The 21,951-nt window shown below is 40.9% G+C and overlaps 1 protein-coding gene across 2 annotated transcripts in view; it reads left to right on the top strand.

Moving 5' to 3' along the window:
- Window positions 1–21,951, top strand: part of LOC126295406 (beta-1,3-galactosyltransferase 6-like) — a 77,234-nt gene that overhangs the window by 20,742 nt on the left and 34,541 nt on the right. For both annotated transcript variants that reach the window (XM_049987887.1, XM_049987886.1), the window contains exons 3-4: window positions 6,198–6,385; window positions 21,259–21,375. In XM_049987887.1, the coding sequence (XP_049843844.1) occupies window positions 6,198–6,385; window positions 21,259–21,375 (305 nt within the window). The remainder of the gene's footprint in view (window positions 1–6,197; window positions 6,386–21,258; window positions 21,376–21,951) is intronic.

Raw genomic sequence — 21,951 nt, 5'->3', positions numbered from 1 at the left:
ATTACCTCGGAGAAAATGACATATTGACACATGGTCAACACAGTTCCAGAAAACATTGTTCTTGTGTACCTCTCTTTCACATAAAGTAAGGACAGCTATCAACAGGTGATCTTGATCTGATTCCATATTTCTAGATTCTCAGAAGGCTTCTGGTACTGTTGCACACAGGTGGCTTGTAATCAGATTGTGTGCCCACGGAGTATTGTCGAAGTTATGTAACTGGATTAGTGATTTCCTGCCAAAGTGCTGGCAATTCATAGTAATTGAGAGAAAGTTGTCAAGTCAAACAGAAGTAATTTCTGGAGTTCCCCAAGAAAGTTTTATAGGCTCTTTCCTATTCCTAGCCTATGTAAACAATTTAGAAGGCAATCTAAGCAGTCTTCTTACATTGTTTGTATATAAACCTCTTGGTTCGTATCTAGTACAATCAACAGAAGATCAAAACCAATTGAAAAATAATTTAGACCAGATAGCAGCAAACCCCCGATTCCTGGAAGAATCCAACTTCAATGTATAAAACAGTTCCAAACATTTGGTTTTTTTTACAAATGAGTTAATGTGTTAAATGTGTGACCTCAAGAACGGAAGTGAGAAAAGTTTATAGAAGGCTTGAAATTGTGCTTAAAGTTTGTTGGAAGTTGCTAAGTACTCCCATTATGAAGCAATGGATGAATATACACTAACCTCCATAAGTTTAGGAACACCAGGCAGTTATGGACACTGGAAACAAAATACATTATAAAATTGCATTTTATTGTTTTTTTTTTTTTTAAGGTTTATTAAGCTCAAGCAATACATAAGTAAATGCAACTATTATATTTTAGATTCGTCGGAGTGGTATTTGAAAATGTACTGGGCCGGGATTCGAACCTGGGATCTCCTGCTTTCTAGGCAGGTATGGCAACCAGTGCGCCACCCGGAACTCCGCATTATCGCAACTGCATGTACTATCTCAGTGGGCCTCACGGCCGATCAACACTCCCATTGGGTGCCATCTATCCGCAGTCCCAGTCCATTATACTCCTGTTCGCTACTTACAAGGGAACCTCCCCATCGCACCCCCCTCAGATTTTGTTATAAGTTGGCACAGCGGATAGGCCTTGAAAAACTGAACACAGATCAATCGAGAAAATAGGAAGAAGTTGTGTGGAACTATGAAAACATTAGCAAAATATACAAACTGAGTAGTCCATGTGCAAGATAGGTAACGTCAAGGATAGTATGAACTCAGGAGCGCCCTGGTCCTGTGGTTAGCATGAACAACTGCGGAACGAGAGGTCCTTAGTTCAAGTCCTCCCTCGAGTGAAAATTTTATTTTCGCAAAGTTATGATCTGTCCGTTCGATCATTGACGTCTCTGTTCACTGTAATAAGTTTTGTGTCTGTGTTTTGCGACCACACCGCAAAACCGTGCAATTAGTGGATGAAAGGATGTGCCTCTCGTTCCACAGCTGCTCATGCTAACCACGGGACCACGGCGCCCTCATATTATCCTTCACGTTGCCTATGTTGCGCATGGACTACTCAGTTTGTATATTTTGCTAATTTTTTTCATAGTTCCACACAACTTCTTCCTGTTTTCTCGACTGATTTGTGTTCAGTTTTTCGAGGCCTATCCACTGTGTCAACTTATAACTAAATCTGAGGGGGATGGGGAGGTTCCCTTGTTAGAGATTCCCACAGAAGGTCGGCTGTATTTTTGCGTTCACACTGAAGAAAGTGGATCCATCATCCAGCCAGGCTTATAACGCTTAGCGAAAATGTGTACCGGTCGACAATGATTCCTCTTATATCCCTCTGCAACTGATAACAGTGATCCCCATTCAATTTCCATTCCTCAGAATAGCCACACATTTCTTCAGTCACTGTCTTGCATACTTTCGGCATGTGATGGGTCAGTTTTGGCAGGCTTTCATTTGGTTCCGTTCTTGCTCCAGGACTTCCCATAAGTGTGTCCCTCACAGATTCCCAGTTTTTGGATTGCCCTGCCTAACCCATACTGCAGTAGCTCAATTGGGTTACAATCAGGGGACTGGGGTGGCCACTGCATGTTTTTCAAAATTTTCTGAACCTCTTAAGACTTCACATAGTTCTGACACAGGTGGGGATGTATGTTTTCGGTCGTTGCCTTGCTGCAAGACAAACCCTTTCCCAATCAGACGCATGCCTTGGCATGTTGCTGAAATAGCACGATAATCCTTTTGGTTCATTTTTCCAACTACTTTCACCAAATCTCTAACTTTATTCCCTCCAAAGGTCCCCATACCATCACAGTTGGAATTACGCACTGAGGAATCAACCATTCGTCGGGTAAACAGTGTGCGAATCAATGGTGTTTACTTGTGTACGAATCAATGGTGTTTTATTCCAAATGTTTTGAACTTGGATTTGTCATCCTTGGATGTCCAGTGTTGGTGCGCTGTAACCCATTGAAGCCATTTACTCTTTTATTCTTATTAACAGGATGTAAAAATGTTTTCCTTCCTGCTAACATAACACTGGAGGTTGTTTTCTGCCACGTGTCGTCTCACTGTTGACTCACCCACTGGTGTATGCTCATTGTGTTTAGTTCAGCAATCAATTTATGGACACTTTTGAATCTGCTACATTTACTGGTCATTACCAAGTACTTTTTCTGGCATTCTGATATTTTCCCGGGTACTCCTGAGTGGGGACGATCATCGTAGGAGAATCTATCTCATTGCTGGTGTACAGTCTTGACAACTCTGCTAATGGAAATTTTCAATTTCTGTGATGGTTGTCGGACACTATTGCCTTCTTGGTGCAAAGTGATTATCTTTACTCACACATCATAAGGAATCTGACATCTTGTGGCCATTTTCAGTTACTTTTGCTGTGTGTACTACCTTCTATCGCAGTGTGTCCTTCCTTCGTACAAAAATAACTACAAGTGAACAAAACTGTGAACAACATACCTCTACACAGTCATGCTGTTTATTGGCGCCACCTGGTGTGTTTAGTAGAACTGTTTAGACAGGAAAAGTCAGTTTATATAAAAATGAGCAATACTTGTATGTACCAATATGTATGTATATGTACAATAATTATTTGTAAAATACTGTGTCATTATTAATTGTTGTTTGAGCATACTATTCTGTATTCTAACCAGTAACTCACATAGATCACTTCCATTTTGCACTGTTGTTTGGTGTTTCCACACTTACAGAGGGTACTGTAGTCTGAGTAATTTGTTCTCCATTTTAAGCAAAAGCAAGTATTTCACACATTTCAATGTTTGTAACATTGTATCTCGTGAGCTATGCCATTCAGCGATATAATTTTGCAACTGCATTCAGTGCTACACTCCTGGAAATTGAAATAAGAACACCGTGAATTCATTGTCCCAGGAAGGGGAAACTTTATTGACACATTCCTGGGGTCAGCTACATCACATGATCACACTGACAGAACCACAGGAACATAGACACAGGCAACAGAGCATGCACAATGTCGGCACTAGTACAGTGTATATCCACCTTTCGCAGCAATGCAGGCTGCTATTCTCCCATGGAGACGATCGTAGAGATGCTGGATGTAGTCCTGTGGAACGGCTTGCCATGCCATTTCCACCTGGCGCCTCAGTTGGACCAGCGTTCATGCTGGACGTGCAGACCGCGTGAGACGACGCTTCATCCAGTCCCAAACATGCTCAATGGGGGACAGATCCGGAGATCTTGCTGGCCAGGGTAGTTGACTTACACCTTCTAGAGCACGTTGGGTGGCACGGGATACATGCGGACGTGCATTGTCCTGTTGGAACAGCAAGTTCCCTTGCCGGTCTAGGAATGGTAGAACGATGGGTTCGATGACGGTTTGGATGTACCGTGCACTATTCAGTGTCCCCTCGACGATCACCAGAGGTGTACGGCCAGTGTAGGAGATCGCTCCCCACACCATGATGCCGGGTGTTGGCCCTGTGTGCCTCGGTCGTAAGCAGTCCTGATTGTGGCGCTCACCTGCACGGCGCCAAACACGCATACGACCATCATTGGCACCAAGGCAGAAGCGACTCTCATCGCTGAAGACGACACGTCTCCATTCGTCCGTCCATTCACCCCTGTCGCGACACCACTGGAGGTGGGCTGCACGATGTTGGGGCGTGAGCGGAAGACGGCCTAACGGTGCGCGGGACCGTAGCCCAGCTTCATGGAGACGGTTGCGAATGGTCCTCGCCGATACCCCAGGAACAACAGTGTCCCTAATTTGCTGGGAATTGGCGGTGCGGTCCCCTACGGCACTGCGTAGGATCCTACGGTCTTGGCGTGCATCCGTGCGTCGCTGTGGTCCGGTCCCAGGTCGACGGGCACGTGCACCTTTCGCCGACCACTGGCGACAACATCGATGTACTGTGGAGACCTTACGCCCCACGTGTTGAGCAATTCGGCGGTACGTCCACCCGGCCTCCCGCATGCCCACTATAGGCCCTCGCTCAAAGTCCGTCAAGTGCACATACGGTTCACGTCCACGCTGTCGCGGCATGCTACCAGTGTTAAAGACTGCGATGGAGCTCCGTATGCCATGGCAAACTGGCTGACACTGACGGCGGCGGTGCACAAATGCTGCGCAGCTAGCGCCATTCGACGGCCAACACCGCGGTTCCTGGTGTGTCCACTGTGCCGTGCGTGTGATCATTGCTTGTACAGCCCTCTCGCAGTGTCCGGAGCAAGTATGGTGGGTCTGACACACCGGTGTCAATGTGTTCTTTTTTCCATTTCCAGGAGTGTATATGTGGGCACTATATGGAAATTTTGTTGCTAATACAGTTAGTAGTAAAGAAGAAATAAATTAAAACATTGAGCCTGTTGCCATAGGTTTACTGTGTAAACAGTGAAACGGTAATAAGCGATAAACTATTTTACTTTCATCGTGATCTGGAAGGTGTCACTTAGAAATAAGTTTCATAAAGGTTTGAAATTATGTGTAAAGTTTGCTGGAAGCCATCAAGTGATCTTTCTGATTCTGGACAAATAAAGCCTGTGTATTTCTTGAAATTTGGTTGGTGTAACTCAGTTTATTCAGAATAATAAACATCGATCAGAAATTGTCTGTCTTTGGATCCTTCACTGCAGTTGATGTTTCCTGTAAGTTTCTTAAGTAAAATAAGATTAGAGAATACTATGGTTCTCAAATGAGGTGAAAGGTTAGTTATTGTTTTAGGTAAGGTCTTATGTTGTACTGCGTCTCTCACACAGTTTTTTGTGGATCGTATATACTCCTATTCACAATTGATGTATTGTTGTGTATAGCAAATTTGCTGATTACAATTGCAGAAGTTGCTCATAACTACAGAAAATGTTATCCAGTGGTTGCAATTGAAATGCATGGAATATGATACAAAAACGATTACATATCTCTTGTTTTTAGAAAAAAAAAAAAGTGAAATGATATGAATAAACAATGTAATTACATTTTTGTAGTAGTAGTAGTAGTAGTAGTAGTAGTAGTAGTAGTAGTAGTAGTAGTAGTAGTAGTTGTTGTTGTTGTTGTTGTCTTCAGTCCTGAGACTGGTTTGATGCAGCTTTCCATGCTACTCTATCCTGTGCAAGCTTCTTCATCTCCCAGTACCTACTGCAACCTACATCCTTCTGAATCTGCTTAGCGTATTCATCTCTTGGTCTCCCTCTACAACTTTTACCCTCCACGATGCCCTGCAATGCTAAATTTGTGATCCCTTGATGCCTCAGAACATGCCCTTCTTCTTGTCAAGTTATGCTACAAACTCGTCTTCTCCCCTATTCTATTCAATATTACAATATGTAATACAGCAGCCAAAATAAACAATTTGTTTACATTCTGAATCTGGTGTCATTTTATGAAGTGCAGTAATTGAAAGGTAACTAATGCTGTTATGTTAGACAATAGCACAGCAAGCTGACAGTATGATAAACAGTTGTTGTAGGTTTCGAACATTATAGTACAGCACTTTTGCTATCTCTTTTGTTACTTGATAGTAAGTGAAAAGCCCTAATTACATTTGAACACATTGACAGTACACGTTCCTCACAAAATTGTTGAAAGTTACATTACAGAGCTCAAAAGGTGAAATTACTTATCTGGGTCATAGGCTAATGATATAATAGTTAATTGTGCAATCCGAGCTAGCTTCAAAATCGTATGAAAAATGAACTGTTATGTTTTATGTCAGGCAAGTGTGATCAGCCAGTGCCCGTTTGACAGGTGCTGACGGCTCTCGTGTGGGCGGACGAGAAGGCGGGGGCACAGTACGTGCTGAAGTGTGACGACGACACGTTCGTTCGGCTGCCGAAGATCGTCAACGAGCTGAAGGAGGGCGAAACGGCACCGTCGTCTGCGTCGCTCTACTGGGGGTTCTTTGACGGACGTGCTGCTGTGCAGAAGAAGGGCAAGTGAGTGCTGCTGCACCAACCCCGTCCCTCCCACTCTGTTGTAAAAACTCCCTGACTGGCCATCTAACTCCACCTCCATTACTCATTCAAAATTATGTCTCAACTTAATTCAGCGAATGTTGTAGTTCCAGTTTGAGATGTCTGTTACTGATCGGTAGTTGATGCTTTGAAAACAGAAAGCAAATTAGTGAGCAAATTTACATGTTCTCACAGTGCACTACTTGGTCCATTAGATTGTAAGGATTCAGCTTGTGATGCCACTACCCGAATTTACTGTATTATTATTAGACCGTGCAGCATCGGACTTCTGGAAAGCGGCTCTCGCATGTAATAGGTTTGAATAGACACCCTATAGTGATCCAACTACTACATGGAATTTTTGGAATAAATAATGGTAATGGCGCATAACAAACTTATTTTTACGTCTATATTTGATTATTAGTAGCACTGATAATCTCTTTGAAGTGACTGGACAGGGAGCACTTAATTCTGTATGTTTGGTATTGCCTAGGAGGAGCACATTATTCATTTAAAACAATACCACGGCCTGAAATCGTTTCACAATACGTAAACACACATGATAACCACTTGAACTTGTTTTAGATTAATGTAAACTACACAAATTGTAATTAAATGATTAATGGAAAATGTCATATTAAGTTGTGAAACAAATACTAACAAAGAGGTAGAGAGGCTGGCCAGTACTTACCTCAGCTCATTACAGCCGATAGATTCACAAAACGTACTGACCAGCACCTCTATCTCTTTGTTAGTACAAATTGTAATTACTGAATTTATTGTTATTGAGCTTGCATTGTGCTGAAGAGTAATTAAGGTGGGCACAGTACCTGACATCTTCCATCCGTTGCATGAAGCAGCGTCTGCTGGCAATTTCGGCATTAATTCCAACTATTTTCTCTTGTAATATAGCTACGCCAATAGTCATGCACCATAACTTTTTACTGATGTGGCAGCACATAGAAATCACTGGATATGGGGTAATAATGAACTATTTCCTTTAAATAATTGATTACACTATGGGAATGTAATTTAAACCACACAATTATTATTGCCCCCAAACTTTATGCACACTGTAGAGAACTTGGTTTGACTATTACACAAACTGATTCACAAAATATAAATGTACTGGTAATGGCGTCAGTATAACAACCACTGTTCATAATAATACTCTTGTAAGATAACTTCTAGTTAATTGCTACTGAAGTGAGCTCACCAATGGACCTTATCAATTATTTAGATCACAATACGCTGTTGGATGCGGCTACTGGCCCCTTCACGCCTCACCGTTGGCACAAGCAACTCGTCGCAATTAACACAGCGTTGCACCATGCAGTGCCGTGTACCCCGGAGCGGGAAACCGTACTATTTAGCCGCTCACAGCCCATCTTCGTCGAAATACCGCATCTTATAAGTCTTAGTGCCCATTTAGCTTGTAGCCATGCGATAAACAAAGTCCATATCTGTTTTCAGCTCACTTCTAAATGGTCTGTTAGCAACGTTACTGTAGCACACACTGGCAGTCACTTTTACACCACTTAACACTTGTTCTGCCTCAGAGCTCCACCAACTTACTTCTAGTGTCAATATTACGCGCCAACCTGTACACTGTTCTCATTCTCGGGGCTTCCCCCCACACCTAAACATTATTTTACATTACACCAAGTTCTCTATTTACAATTAAACATACCATAGCATTACAATATTCAATTACAGTCATTTTCATATATTGAAGTAATATTACATTTATATTTTTACTACACGTAACAATATTATTTAGTTTAATTCTTTTGTTATTTCGCTGTCAGAGTGCAGCACAAGCCAGCCGCATAGCGTTCTTTAATTTAGCTGCCACCAGGCAGAAGCACTTTGGCTTTGCCTTCGATTCTGGCCTACAGGTGGCATAAGTGTCCACTTTCTCTACCGTTACGCCTTGACTATGCCTGGCATTCACTAGACGGCACATTGTCACATTACGAGGTGTAACCAAACTTCGACTTCTGCTAATATTTCTGCTGCAAACTTTTCCACTATCTTGGGAGCTGGCTGTAAAGACTTGGGGTAAAGTGCTTCTGTCTACCTTGGAGGCCATTATGGCAAGCCAGATGTGCTTCTACACACAGTAAATTGTAGTGAAAAAAGTACCACACAGCAGAGATATGTACCACTGTGGAGGATGTTATGTTACAAATTCTGGACAATAGTGAGGTAATATAGTTGTCTGTCAGTGCTAATTATTGCCTTTGCCGGATTCAACATATTGACGGGGTTGAAACCATCATCACGATTAATTTAATCACTAATCTTTCTCTCTTACTCGTGGTGTTTCTTTCACCATAATATGAAGTACCAGCTGATCCAAGAGTCAGTATAAATTTGAAAACAGAATAAATCACGGAATAATGTAGATAGAGAGGTACAAATTGACACATGTGCTTGGAATGACATGGGATTTTATTAGAACCAAAAAATACAAATGTTCAAAAAATGTTCGACAGATGGCGCTTCATCTGATCAGAATAGCAATATTAGCATAACAAAGTAAGACAAAGCAAAGATGATGTTCTTTACAGGAAATGCTCAATATGTCCACCATCATTCCTGAACAATAGCTGTAGTCGAGGAATAATGTTGTGAACAGCACTGTTAAGCTTGTCCAGAGTTACGGCGAAGCATTGGCGTCGGATTTTGTCTTTCAGCATCGCTAGAGATGTCGGTCGATAATGATACACTTGCGACTTCAGGTAACCCCAAAGCCAATAATCGCACGGACTGAGGTCTGGGGACCTGGGAGGCCAAGCGTGATGAAAGTGGCGGCTGAGCACACGATCATCACCAAACGACGCGCGCAAGAGATCTTTCACGTGTCTAGGAATACTTTTTTTTTGTTCTAATAAAACCCCATGTCATTCCAAGCATGTGTGTCAATTTTTACCTCTCTATCTACATTATTCTGTGGTTTATTAAGTTTCCAAATTTATACTGACTTTTTGATCACACTGTATATTCCATATACATATGAACAATTTTGTCACTCTATCAGTATATTAGTGCCCATTCATGTGGACAGACAGTTGTTGGTTGTCATGCCCACATAGAATGCAACACAGTGGTTGTAACTTAACTCGTAGATCACATGACTGGTTTCACAGGTGCCCCTGCTTTGATGGGACAGTGATGCTTGTGACCAGATTGGACTAGGTGGTGGTGGGAGAGTGTACGGTACAGGTCTTATATCTAGGTCTATTACACACGGTGTATACGAACTGGGAAATCCGGGAAAAACCCGGGAATTTTTTCATCCGGGAGAAAACCGGGAAAAATCCGGGAATTGTTTAGAATTCCGAGAATTTTTCATTGTTTTAGTTTTCAGTTAAATTTTTGTGATTTTGATTGGTAAGAACCAATACTCTAACAAAAGATATTATGGTATCCCGCTACTGTAGAATAATACTGCAGCAACAAAACGTGAACAAGAGAGAAAAAAAAAAAAGAAGGAAGAAAATAAAACTTAAGTTGCAAAGGAAATGTGCCGTATACAACAACAAAACAGTGCTCATACGAGTGTCTGCCAGCAGCAAAGTGTGTCAAAGGCTTTAGCAAGACTATGCAATGTTTTGTAACAACAGATTGCCTCCGATGAGCATGGCGTGACAACTGTTTAAATTAGATTCGTTTGAGCAGTTGCAGGCGGACTCTTGCGCGTGCGCAGTTGAGTCGCGTATGAGTAGTACCTTCTCCTGCTTCTGGTTACAGAAGTGTGGCTGGGCACCGCTACTTAATATTGCTCCGGTTTCGAAATTAGTAAGTCTGTGGCTGATGCACAGAGCAGTCTGAGTTGTAGTGGGGAGGTGGGTTGTCTGCACGTGACCTGTGTCTATGTTTAGTGATTTTGTTGTTTCCTCTTCGTTTATTGCTCTCATGTTAAATGATAACAAAATGGATTTTTGTGACTGGGAGCTATCAAATGAATTAAAATACGTTCGCGTCATTACGGAAGGCTAAAATATGTTATTAGTTTTAGATTTTATGTCCACCTTTCTGACTGTCAAACATTAATTGCCTTACAGAACAATGGAGTTATTTTGGCCGGTTTGCTAAAGAGATTTTGCTTTTATTAATCTTTTCTGTTGAGGCAGTCAATTTATTCGAAACAAAGTGTTTAATTTCGCACTATTGGCTAGTTTCAACTGTTCGCTGCATTTCAAGTGCACGTATGGCATTATGCCATAATAAAGAACCAAACATGAGATAATACAGTACTGGTACTCCAAGAAATTTTCCATGCGAATGTGCATTTTAATTATGCGTTTTAGTATGGTTCACGAAATTCCGACGCTCTTGAAGTATCCTCTGATGTCTTGTTTCTTTTATGACATAATGTAAGATCTTTTAAAGTTTTACACGTACAAACATATATATGGGCTTTCTGCATCATCGTAGCTGTGACGCCTATTATCTGGCGCTCTCTTGCGACTGCTGAAACGAACCTGTTTCTAACAGGTCGCAGGAAAATATTGCAAATGGTGGTTTGAAGAGCATTACATTCAAAGGAGATTTCCTTTTATGTAGGATGAGCTATGTGCGAGAATGTATGATGATTTTCTTAAATCATAAAGTGTTTGACTCTCATTTAAAAATCAACTCTTTGAGGATGACCATTTAGAATAATTTCGAGCCCAGAAGATCAGACATTTACGTCGTTATTAAAAATTTTACTGGCACATTTGTGTTATGTATCTTAAAGTGTAACAAGCTTCTCTTCCAGCTTATTAATCTTTGAGACCAATATTATAGATGACTGGTATATATATTAATTTAAACCATTAACTTTTCTTATTTGTGTGTTCGCGCAACTTAAGAGTGATGTTGCTATTGGCTGACTACATCACGTGTCCAATGCTGTCATCAGCTGGCGAGATCACGTGACATGAGCTATGACTGGCTTACAAAAGCGCATCGCAACCTCGATTTCAATGCTTCAGAAAGTGACTTGCAATGTTTGGTGGAATTCGAATTTATACCTTCATAATACAAAAATATACAGCGTACATGTTGCTGCACATCAATGGTCTTTCAAAACGTGTTTTTCCCCCCTGAGTTACATTTTCTAAAGTGCCGGGAAATTCTACTCCGGTATATAAAACCATTAACATTCAAAGGATTGATGAGTTTTACAGTGCCAAATAAGAGTATACTGTCACTTAACATGGAAAAAGTGTATTTTCATCCAGCAGAAAGTGTATTTTTAACCGGGAAAAATCTTGTAATTTTTTTTCCTTGTCCACGTATACACCCTGTTACAGGGGTATGAGTCAGGAGGTAAGGGTTTGGGAGCAGGGGTTGTGTAGGGATGGACGAGTATATTGTGTAGGTTCAGTGACGGTGAAATACCACTGTGGAAGGGGTGAGAAGTATAGTGGGCAGGACATTTCTGGATTGTGGGCAGGACATTTCTTATTTCAGGGCATGATGAGAGGTAACTGAAACCCTGATGGAGAATGTAATTTAGTTGCTCCAGTCTTGGATGCTACTAAGATACGAGGAGAATTTACCTCTGTGGCCAGACAGTGAGACTTTGGGACTGGAAAGATAAGGCACAGGAGATTTGTTTTTGTACAAGGTTGGGAGGATAATTACGATCTATAAAGGCCTCAGTGAGACTCTCAGAATATTTCGAGAGGGACCACTCGTCACTACAGATGTGACGGCCACGGGTGGCTAAGCTGTATCGAAGGGACTTCTTAGTATGGAAAGGGTGGCAGCTGCCAAGTGGAGGTATTGCTACTGGTTAGTAGGTTTTATATGGATGGAGGTACTGCTGTAACCATTAATGGGGTGGAGGTCAATACCTAGGAAGGTGGCTTGTTTGGTTGAGTAGGACCAGGTGAAGCGAAAGGAGTTCTGGAGGAATGTAGATAGGATGGGTTGGTGTGGTGTGGTTGTGTTTTTCATGGAGGGGGCTTGCACCTTCTTGCTTCCCACTGTTGAAGAGATATTCGGGGATGGCAATTGCACATGGTGTATACGTCCGGGACAACCGGGAAATCCAGTAAAAACCTGGGAATTTTTCTGAATTCCAGGAATTTTTCATTGTTTTAGCTTTCAGTTAAATTTTTATAATTTTAACTGGTAAGAATTGATTCTCTGGCAAAGAATGTTACTGTATGCTGCTACTGGAGAATGATACTGCAACAATAAAATAGAAATGAGAAAAAAAGACAAAGCAGAAGGCGAGACATAGGCTGATTTACCAAAATCTTTATTAGCTAATTCAGATATATGGTAAGTACGCAAAGCAATAAAACTTTAGTGGCAAAGAAAATGCGCCATTTACAACTACAAAACACCGTGCATGCACATGCGTCTGCAAACAGCAAAAATATGTCAAACGCCTTAGAGCGAAGACTATGTAATACTTAGTAACAATAAACTGTTTTCTTTGAGCGTGACATCACAACTGTTTACATTAGGTTCATTTGACCAGTTGCCAGTGGGCTCATGCGCATGTGCAGTTGACTCGCATATGAGCAGTACCTTCTCCCGCTACTTGATGTGTGGCTGTTAGCTGTATCTGCAGTAGCAGCAAGCAGCCAGATGCTAACGAGAAAATTTTTTCTCGCGTGCCCTAGCTGCCAGATTCATGCATGCGCAGAGTTGTCTGAAGTGTACTGGGGAGGGGGTTAGTTTCCATGTGACCCGTACACAAGTTAAGTGATTTCGCTGTTTCCTCTTCGTTTACAGCTCCCACGTCACATGAAAACAAAACAGATTTCTGCAGCCGGGAGCTATCAAGTGAATTAAAATACATTCATGTAATTACCGAGGGCAGAAATATATTATTAGTTTCAGTTTTCTGATTTTACTTTATTTACAAATTATTAGCCGTCAAGCATTAATCGCCTAGCAGAACAATGAAGTTATTTTTGTCAATTTGCTAAAGAAATTTGGCTTTATTAATCTTACCACTGAGGCAATCAATTTATCTGAAACAGTGTTTCGTTCAACAGTATTGGGTAGTTCCAACTGCTCGCTGAATTTCAAGTGCACCACATTTTCATCTTCTGCCATGTATGGCATTATGCCATAATAAAGAACCAAATATGAGATAGTACAGTACTGGTACTCCAAGAAAATTTACACCCCAAAAAACCACACTGAAAAGCTTAATATCAGATGGGACCTACTTCATTGTGAATCTGAAAAAAGCCAATTTGCACTTCAAGCTAAAGTAAGCATTTTAGTATGGTTTACAAAATTCCGATGCTTTTGGAATATCCTCTAATGTCCTGTTTCTTTTGTGGAGTAAAGTAACCTCTCTCAGTGCTTTATACATACGAAGATGCGGGCTTCCTACACCACTGCAGCTGCCCCCGCGCAATAATGCCTGTTTTCTACCGCTCTCTGCCAATTGCTAAATCGAATCTATTTCTAACAGTCTCGGGATAGTATTGTGAACAGTGGTTTGAAAAGTGTTACTTTCAGATTAAATTTCTTTTTACACAAGATGAATTATGTTATGTGTCAGAAAGTGTGATGAATTTCTTGAATCACAGAGCGTTTAAAACTGAACAGTTTGAGGACCAGCCACTTACAAGAATTTCAAGCCCAAAAGACCAGGCATATATGTCTTCATTTTAAATTTACTGGCACATTTGTGTGATGTTTCTTAAAGTATAACACACGCAAAATAGATCAATATTACATTTGAAAGCTCAGTTTCTCTTTTAGCTCATTAATCTTAGAGACCAATATTATATGTGAAAGCTTAGCTTTTCCTGTAGCTATACTATGTATGTTAATGTAAACAGTTAACTTTTCTTGTTTGTGTGTTTGCGCTACATAACAGTGATGTTGCTATTGGCTGACTATAACATGTGTCCTGTGCTCTGAATATGTGCTGTCATCAGCTGTCCAGATCACGTGGCATGAGATATGACTGGCTTACAAAAGGACATCGCAATCTCGATTTCAACGCTCTGGAAACTAACATGCTGTGTTTGGTGCAGTTCAAATTTATACTTTCATAATACAAAAATATACAGCATATATGTCGATGCACATTAAAGGATAAAACATTAACCATTCAAAAGCATGATAAGTGTTGTAATTCCAAAGGAAAAATCTATGGAAAACCTACTGTCGCTTAGCATGGAAAAAGTATTTTCGCCCAGGGAAAAGTATATTTTTTAAACGAGATATCCAGGAATTATCCTGGAATTCTTTTTTTCCCTTGTCGACGTGTACACTCTATTGCATCTTTCAACACAATCGAGCACCTGTTCATAATGCACGGCCTGTGGTGACAGACTTACATGACAATAACATGCCTGTAATGGATTGGCCTGCACAGAGTCCTGACCTGAATCCTATAGAACACATTTGGGATATTTTGGAACGCTGACTTTGTGCCAGGCCTCACTTACTGACATCGATACCTCTCCTCAGTGCAGCACTCCATGAAGAATGGGCTGACATTCCCCAAGAAACCTTCCAGCACATGATTGAACATATGCCTGCGAGAGTGGAAGCTGTCATCAAGGCTAAGGGTGGGCCAACACCATATTGAATTCCAGAATTACCGATGGAGGGCGCCATGAACTTGTAAGTCATTTTCAGTCAGGTGTCTGCATACTGTTGATCACATATTATACAGTAATATGGGGTCTCAAGTTGTGACTGGATTAAGGACTTTTTGGTAAGGAGGACACAGCATAATGTTAAAGTAGAGGCTGTAGCAGGCCTGGAGGCTTTTAACAGTTGAGAAATTGCTGCTTATCTGACATTTCAGGTTTGTGAGATGTACAACATAGATAGGGGTACACTTTATTATATGTCCACAATGCCTTTGGTTCTTGGGACAAGGAATCATTGCAAAATAAATGAGTCAGAGTTTGTGTCTGTATGGAGTAAAGGAGGTCTTAATTGCAGCTGGATGGATAGTCGTCATCAGATGTAGAAGTAACTTCGGGTGTGCCCCAGGGAAGCGTTTTTGGACCCTCGCTGTTTGTTTTCTATATTAATGACCTTGTAGACAATATTAATAGTAACCTCACACTTTTTGCTGATGATGCAGTTATATGTGCTGTACTTTCATGTCGGAAAGAAGCTGCATAAACATTCAGTCAGATCTTGAGAAGATTTCAAGTGGAGCAAAGATTGGCAATTTGGTTTAAATGTTCAGAAATGTTCGCGCGCGCGCACACACACACACACACACACACACACACACACACACACACACACACAGATATGACTATAATATCAGTAAGTCACTGTTGGAATTGGCCAACTCATAAAAATACCTCAGTGTAATACTTTGTAGGGATATGAAATGTAATGATCACGTATTGTATTGTATTGTATATTTATTGGTCCTGTGAATCATATACTGTATAGGGGTACATAATGATATAGGACAAGTCAAATAATTTGCAATAAAGTTTAAGAGAAAAACTGTTGTATGGTTTTCAGTATATAGCAATATAACTCTTAACATATGGCAATAACATTTCACAAATACACAAATAAATTTTATATGCACGTATTTCATACTTTTAGCCTGGATTATACAGACACACACGTATATGTAATAGGCCACATATAATACACAGATAAATTTACATGTACACATTTCTTATTTTGGCCTTAATTGTATAAACTATTTAAATTTTTCACATATTTACATTGTAGGTAAAAATTCATCAACACTATAGTAGCAATTCTGTAGCAAGTAGTCACTCACTGCACTTTTGAATTTATGCATGCCAGTTATTGCCTTACTTTTTAAGGTTCAGTTGTAGGTAAAGAAGATGGTAGACTTCAGTTTATTGGTAGAACACTGGGAAGACCAATCAGTCTGCAAAGAAGATTGCTTACAAAACACCCCTGTGACCAGTTGTAGAATACTGCTAGAGAATGTGGGACCTGTACCAAGTAGGACTAACGGGGGATATTGAACATATACAGAGAAGGGCAGCACAAATGGTCACAGGTTTATTTGAGCCATGTCACAGAGATACTGAAGGAACTGAACTGGCAGATTCTTGAAGACAGACATAAACTGTCCCAAGAAAGTCTGTTAACAAAGTTTCAAGAGCCATCTTTAAATAATTACTCTCGGGATATACTGCAACCCCCCATGTATCGCTCACATAGGGATTATGTGGATAAGATTAGAATAATTACTGCATGCACAGAGGCATTCAGACAATCATTCTTCCCACACACCATACTTGAATGATACAGGAAGAAACCCTAATAATTGGTACAGTGGGATTTAGACGTATATGTAGATGTTACGAATGTCAGTAGTCCAGTACTAGCCACGAACAACATAGTGAACCATGTTGCTAAACATGTTAAGGACTCAGGATAAACATGCTTTAACAGTCATCAATGACACAGCTTTGTTCCTGTTATTTTATTACAAAAATTATCAGCAGCAGCAAAATGAAATCACAGTATTCTGTACATAAATTACACGAAAGCATATACCTTCTTCTATATTTCTTTTTAAAATGTGTAAACGTGATGTACTGTACCTAACACATTTAAAATACCTAACACAGATAACAACATAACAAGAATAACAAATACTGTATTATTCCACTTCTGCACTTCGAAAACGTAACACAGATTGGACTTTCTTACTTTCTACAACGGCAGCATGACAGTATTATTTAGTTTGCTAACTAGCTGCTTTAACTTTAAAGTGCAGTATGGTAATGCATACTACAGTATACTGTCCTCCTTAAGATAATCCATTAGCATTGTTTGCTTTTTGCTTGTAAGATATATTGAGACATTTTACAATTGACAATGCATTCATTTTAATGCCTTATTTGAAAACAACAGTCTGCAGAAAAGTAAGGTAAAGTTTGGAAACAAGTGTTACATTGTTGTTAGTAATCCCCAAATATGTCACAAACAAAAATGAATTCTAGATGTTATAGCCAATGTACACTACTGGTCATTAAAATTGCTACACCAAGAAGAAATGCAGATGATAAATGGGTATTCATTGGACAAATATATTATGCTACAACTGACATGTGATTACATTTTCACGCAATTTGGGTGCATAGATCCTGAGAAATCAGTACCCAGAACAACCACCTCTGGCTGTAATAACGGCCTCGATACGCCTGGGCATTGACTCAAACAGAGCTCTGATGGCGTGTATAGGTACAACTGCCCGTGCAGTTTCAACACGATACCACAGTTCATCAAGAGTAGTAACTGGCGTATTGAGATGACCCAGTTGCTCAGCCACCATTGACCAGACGTTTTCAGTTGGTGAGAGAACTGGAGAATGTGTTGGCCAGGGCAGCAGTCGAACATTTTCTGTATCCAGAAAGGCCTGTACAGGACCTGCAACGTCCGGTCATGCATTATTCTGCTGAAATGTAGGGTTTCGCAGCGATCGAATGAAGGGTAGAGCCACAGGTTGTAACACATCTGAAATGTAACGTCTACTGTTCAAAGTGTCGTCAATCCGAACAAGAGTTGACCAAGATGTGTAACCGATGGCACCCCACACCATCACACTGGGTAATACGCCAGTATGGCGATGACAAATACATGCTTCCAATGTGCGTTCACTGTGATGTCGCCAAACACGGATGCCACCATCATGATGCTGTAAATAGAAACTGGAATCATCCGAATAAATGACGTTTTGCCATTTGTGCACCCAGGTTCATCGTGGAGTACACCATCGCAGGCACTCCTGTCTGTGACGCAGCATCAAGGGTAACCACAGCCATGGTCTCCGAGCTGATAGTCCATGCTGCTCCAAACGTTGTAGAACTGTTCGTGCAGATGGTTGTTGTCTTGCAAATGTCCCCATCTGTTGATCCAGGGATCGAGACATGGCTGCACGATCTGTTACATCCGTCATCTCGACTTCGAGTGATACGATGCTGTGCGGATCCAGCACAGCGTTCCGTATTACCCTCCAGAACCCACCGATTCCATATTCTGTTAACAGTTATTGGATCTCGACCAACGCGAACAGTAATGTCGCAATACGATAAACCGCGATCGCGACACCACAGATGCATTAAAAAATATGTCGTTTTGTACGATAAAGTGATGTCGTACTACATATTGGTAAATGTAGCGTTTAATAGGATTCGAACGGGACCTTTAGATTTTGCTTTTCTTACCAATACGTCATTAAAAGCAATGTTGCTATAAACAGTACTGACTGTCTGTGATGTGGTGACAGCCTGATTTGTAGTGTAGCCAGAGGTCAAGGTTACGTAACTCTCAGAATTCTGTAAGGTCAGGTGAGTGTTTTAAATAGAAGGGAAATGGTGGAATGCAATGCAAGATTAATGCCTGGGGCATTTCTGCATTTCGAAAAAGTGTTTAGAGATGCCAGGATAGATATGACTGCTGTAGAAAATTTGGAACACTTGAGAACCATAAGCATTGACAAATTGTGCACTATTTCAAATTAAGAAACCATGTGTTAGATAATACGCTGAGAACATCGGCATCCCCACTGATGGGAAACCACAATGAAAAGATTGAAGAATTATTGAAGAAACTGTGGCTTTTGGAATAGCATGTACCGTGAGCAAGCTGATTTCCAAAGTTATGTCCTTCTCCCTACTTTTAGATACTTATTTTTTCCTAACAAGAGAACCTCCCCATTGCACCTCAGATTTAGTTATAAGTTGGCACAGTGGACAGGCCTTGAAAATCTGAACACAGATCAATCGAGAAAACAGAAAGAAATTGTGTGGAACTATGAAAAAAAACAAGCAAAATATACAAACTGAGTAGTCCATTGGCAAGATAGGCAACATCAAAGATAGTGTGAGCTCAGGAGCGCCGTGGTCCCGTGGTTAGCATGAGCAGCTGCCGAACGAGAGGTCCTCGATTCAAGTCTTGCCTTGAGTGAAAAGTTTACTTTCTTTATTTTCGCAAAGTTATGATCTGTCCGTTCGTTCATTGATGTCTCTGTTCACTGTAATAAGCTTAGTGTTTGTTTTGCGACTGCACCGCAAAACTGTGCGATTAGTAGATGAAAGGACGTGCTTCTCCATTGGGAACCAAAAACATTTGATCGCAAGGTCATAGGTCAACCGATTCCTCCACAGGAAAACACGTCTGATATATTCTATACAACACTCGTGACGGCATGTGCATCACATGACAGGAATATGTTGTCGACCCACCTAACTTGTACACTCGGCGAATGGGTGAAAAGATTCTTCTACCTTGCTCGCTTTAGGTTTTCTTGTGGATGTGATAATCACTCCCAAAAAAGTGATGAAAACATAAGAGTTTGTCACATAAACTGCAACAAATGAATGCAACAGTTTCACAGTCGCACAGTTTTCCCTATGCTCTGTCAAAATATAAGTTTTTAACGTTTACAAATTTTTCCGTGTGTAGACTGTCAAATCCATTGGACGGATGGACGGACAGATAATAATTGACTGAAAATAAAGAAATTAAACTTTTCACTGGAGGGAAGACTTGAACCAAGGACCTCTCGTTCCGCAGCTGCTCACGCTAACCACGGGACCACGGCGCTCCTAAGCTCACACTATCCTTGATGTTGCCTATCTTGCCCATGGACTACTCAGTTTGTGTATTTTGCTTATTTTTTTCATAGTTCCACACAACTTCTTCCTGTATTCTCGATTGATCAGTATCCACTGTGCCAACTGATAACTAAATCTGAGGGGGGTGCGATGGGGAGGTTCCCTTGTAAGAAGACCAAGATGTAATGATTACTGTATGCCATGTGAAACACGGTGTTCACAACTATGATGGTTACCAGTTGCACGTGTGTGTGTGTGTGTGTGTGTGTGTGTGTGTGTGTGTGTGTGTGTGTGTGTGTGTGTGTGTTATGTGAGGGGTGGGGGGTGGGGAGAGAGAGAGAGAGAGATAGAGAGAGAGAGAGAGAGAGAGAGAGAGAGAGAGCACAAGTATGAGCTGTGGTCAGTATTTGGAAAACATGACACATGCATGCTGGGACACCACCACATGTTGCTGCTGATGTAAGATAATATCAAATGGCCGATACCGTCCAAGGAGGATAGGTTGAGCAGGGCCGGTCTCTGGGATTCCGAGGTCACCTGACCTCAGTCCTCTGAATTTTTCCGTCTGGGGCCATCTCAATAGTGTAAAGTACTTCCATTGATACAGTTGAGCTACAACAGCAAATTCTGAAGTTCTGTCAAGTTTTATGCAATGCAGTATAGCCTTGAGATGTGATGACATGTGCAGTTAATAGTGACATGTAACGTGCTGCAGTTGTATTGTAATTGCCGGCCAGTGTGGCCGAGCGGTTCTAGGTGCTTCAGCCCGTAACCGTGCTGCTGCTATGGTTGCAGTTTTGAATCCTGCCTCGGGCATGGATGTGTGTGATGTCCTTACGTTAGTTAGGTTTAAGTAGTTCTAAGTCTAGGGGACTGATGACCTCAGATGTTAAGTCCCATAGTACTCAGAGCCATTTGAACCATTTTTTGTATTGTAATTCTTGTTAAAGTGGGTGATGGGTGAAATACGAGCCTACATGGATTGGGACCTGATTTAAAAGATTACTTTTCAAATAAATTTGGCTTAACAGGGACATTTCATGCTGTATACAGTAACATATTTGTAATAACTCACAATACAGCTACTTTGTGGATCCATGCTCACTGTAAAGTTATTGCTTCTCTCTTGATATACTTTCACCCACATCAGTTGTCGTTATTAGTTATGGTACACCACTGATGAATGTGCCTGCTCCATAAATCTCGTTACTGTGCTGTTAAAAGTAATGTAGTAATTCATTAATCTTTAAATTCACTAACATTATTTAGCTAAAGTACTGTTTGTCCTTGCAGGTGGCAGGAGAACGACTGGATTTTGTGTGACCATTACCTCCCGTATGCCCTCGGAGGCGGTTACGTCCTGGGTTCCAGACTGCTGCATTACATTACTCGTAACCGTCATGACCTCCAGTGAGTATCCATTATCTGTGTAACGTAATATTTCCTCAGTAGGTACTGCCATTTGATGCCACCTGTTTGATTTTTTTTTTTAAATCAATTTTGAGCTTAAGGTGTTGTGGTTACCTGTAGGATAAAAACTGTTCTGTGAATCATCATAATGATTTCAAGTTTTACTGTGCTGGAGGCTGGTCACACATAAAATCAAATCAATATGGAGCACTGTTAATGAGAGACGGCGAAAGAAGTCACAGGAAATGATACTTCATCCATAAACCTGTCGGCTGAGATTCAGGAGACTGGTCTCGTGCATTTTCTTCTCTTGCTGTGCACTGCCACCTTAGTAAAGATTACTTCTGATAGTTCTCACTATCCTATAGGGGGGCTATAGATTTTTATGTACAATATATACACCAATAACATTCATGTGTAATCAGTTTCTGTTGGGAATATGAACACTTTTACAGTTATAACTTTAAACATAACTGTGTGCAGCAACTGTGAAAATATATTTTGTAGTAAAGACAGCTCACTGGTTGCACTGGATTTTATAGTTGAATTGACCATGGTTTCAACTCCTAAATTAAG

This window comes from Schistocerca gregaria, chromosome 11 (genome assembly GCF_023897955.1).
Source record: "Schistocerca gregaria isolate iqSchGreg1 chromosome 11, iqSchGreg1.2, whole genome shotgun sequence".
NCBI lineage: Eukaryota > Metazoa > Arthropoda > Insecta > Orthoptera > Acrididae > Schistocerca > Schistocerca gregaria.
Note: the sequence above shows the minus strand (reverse complement) of the source record. Positions and strands in the feature narration are given on the sequence as shown.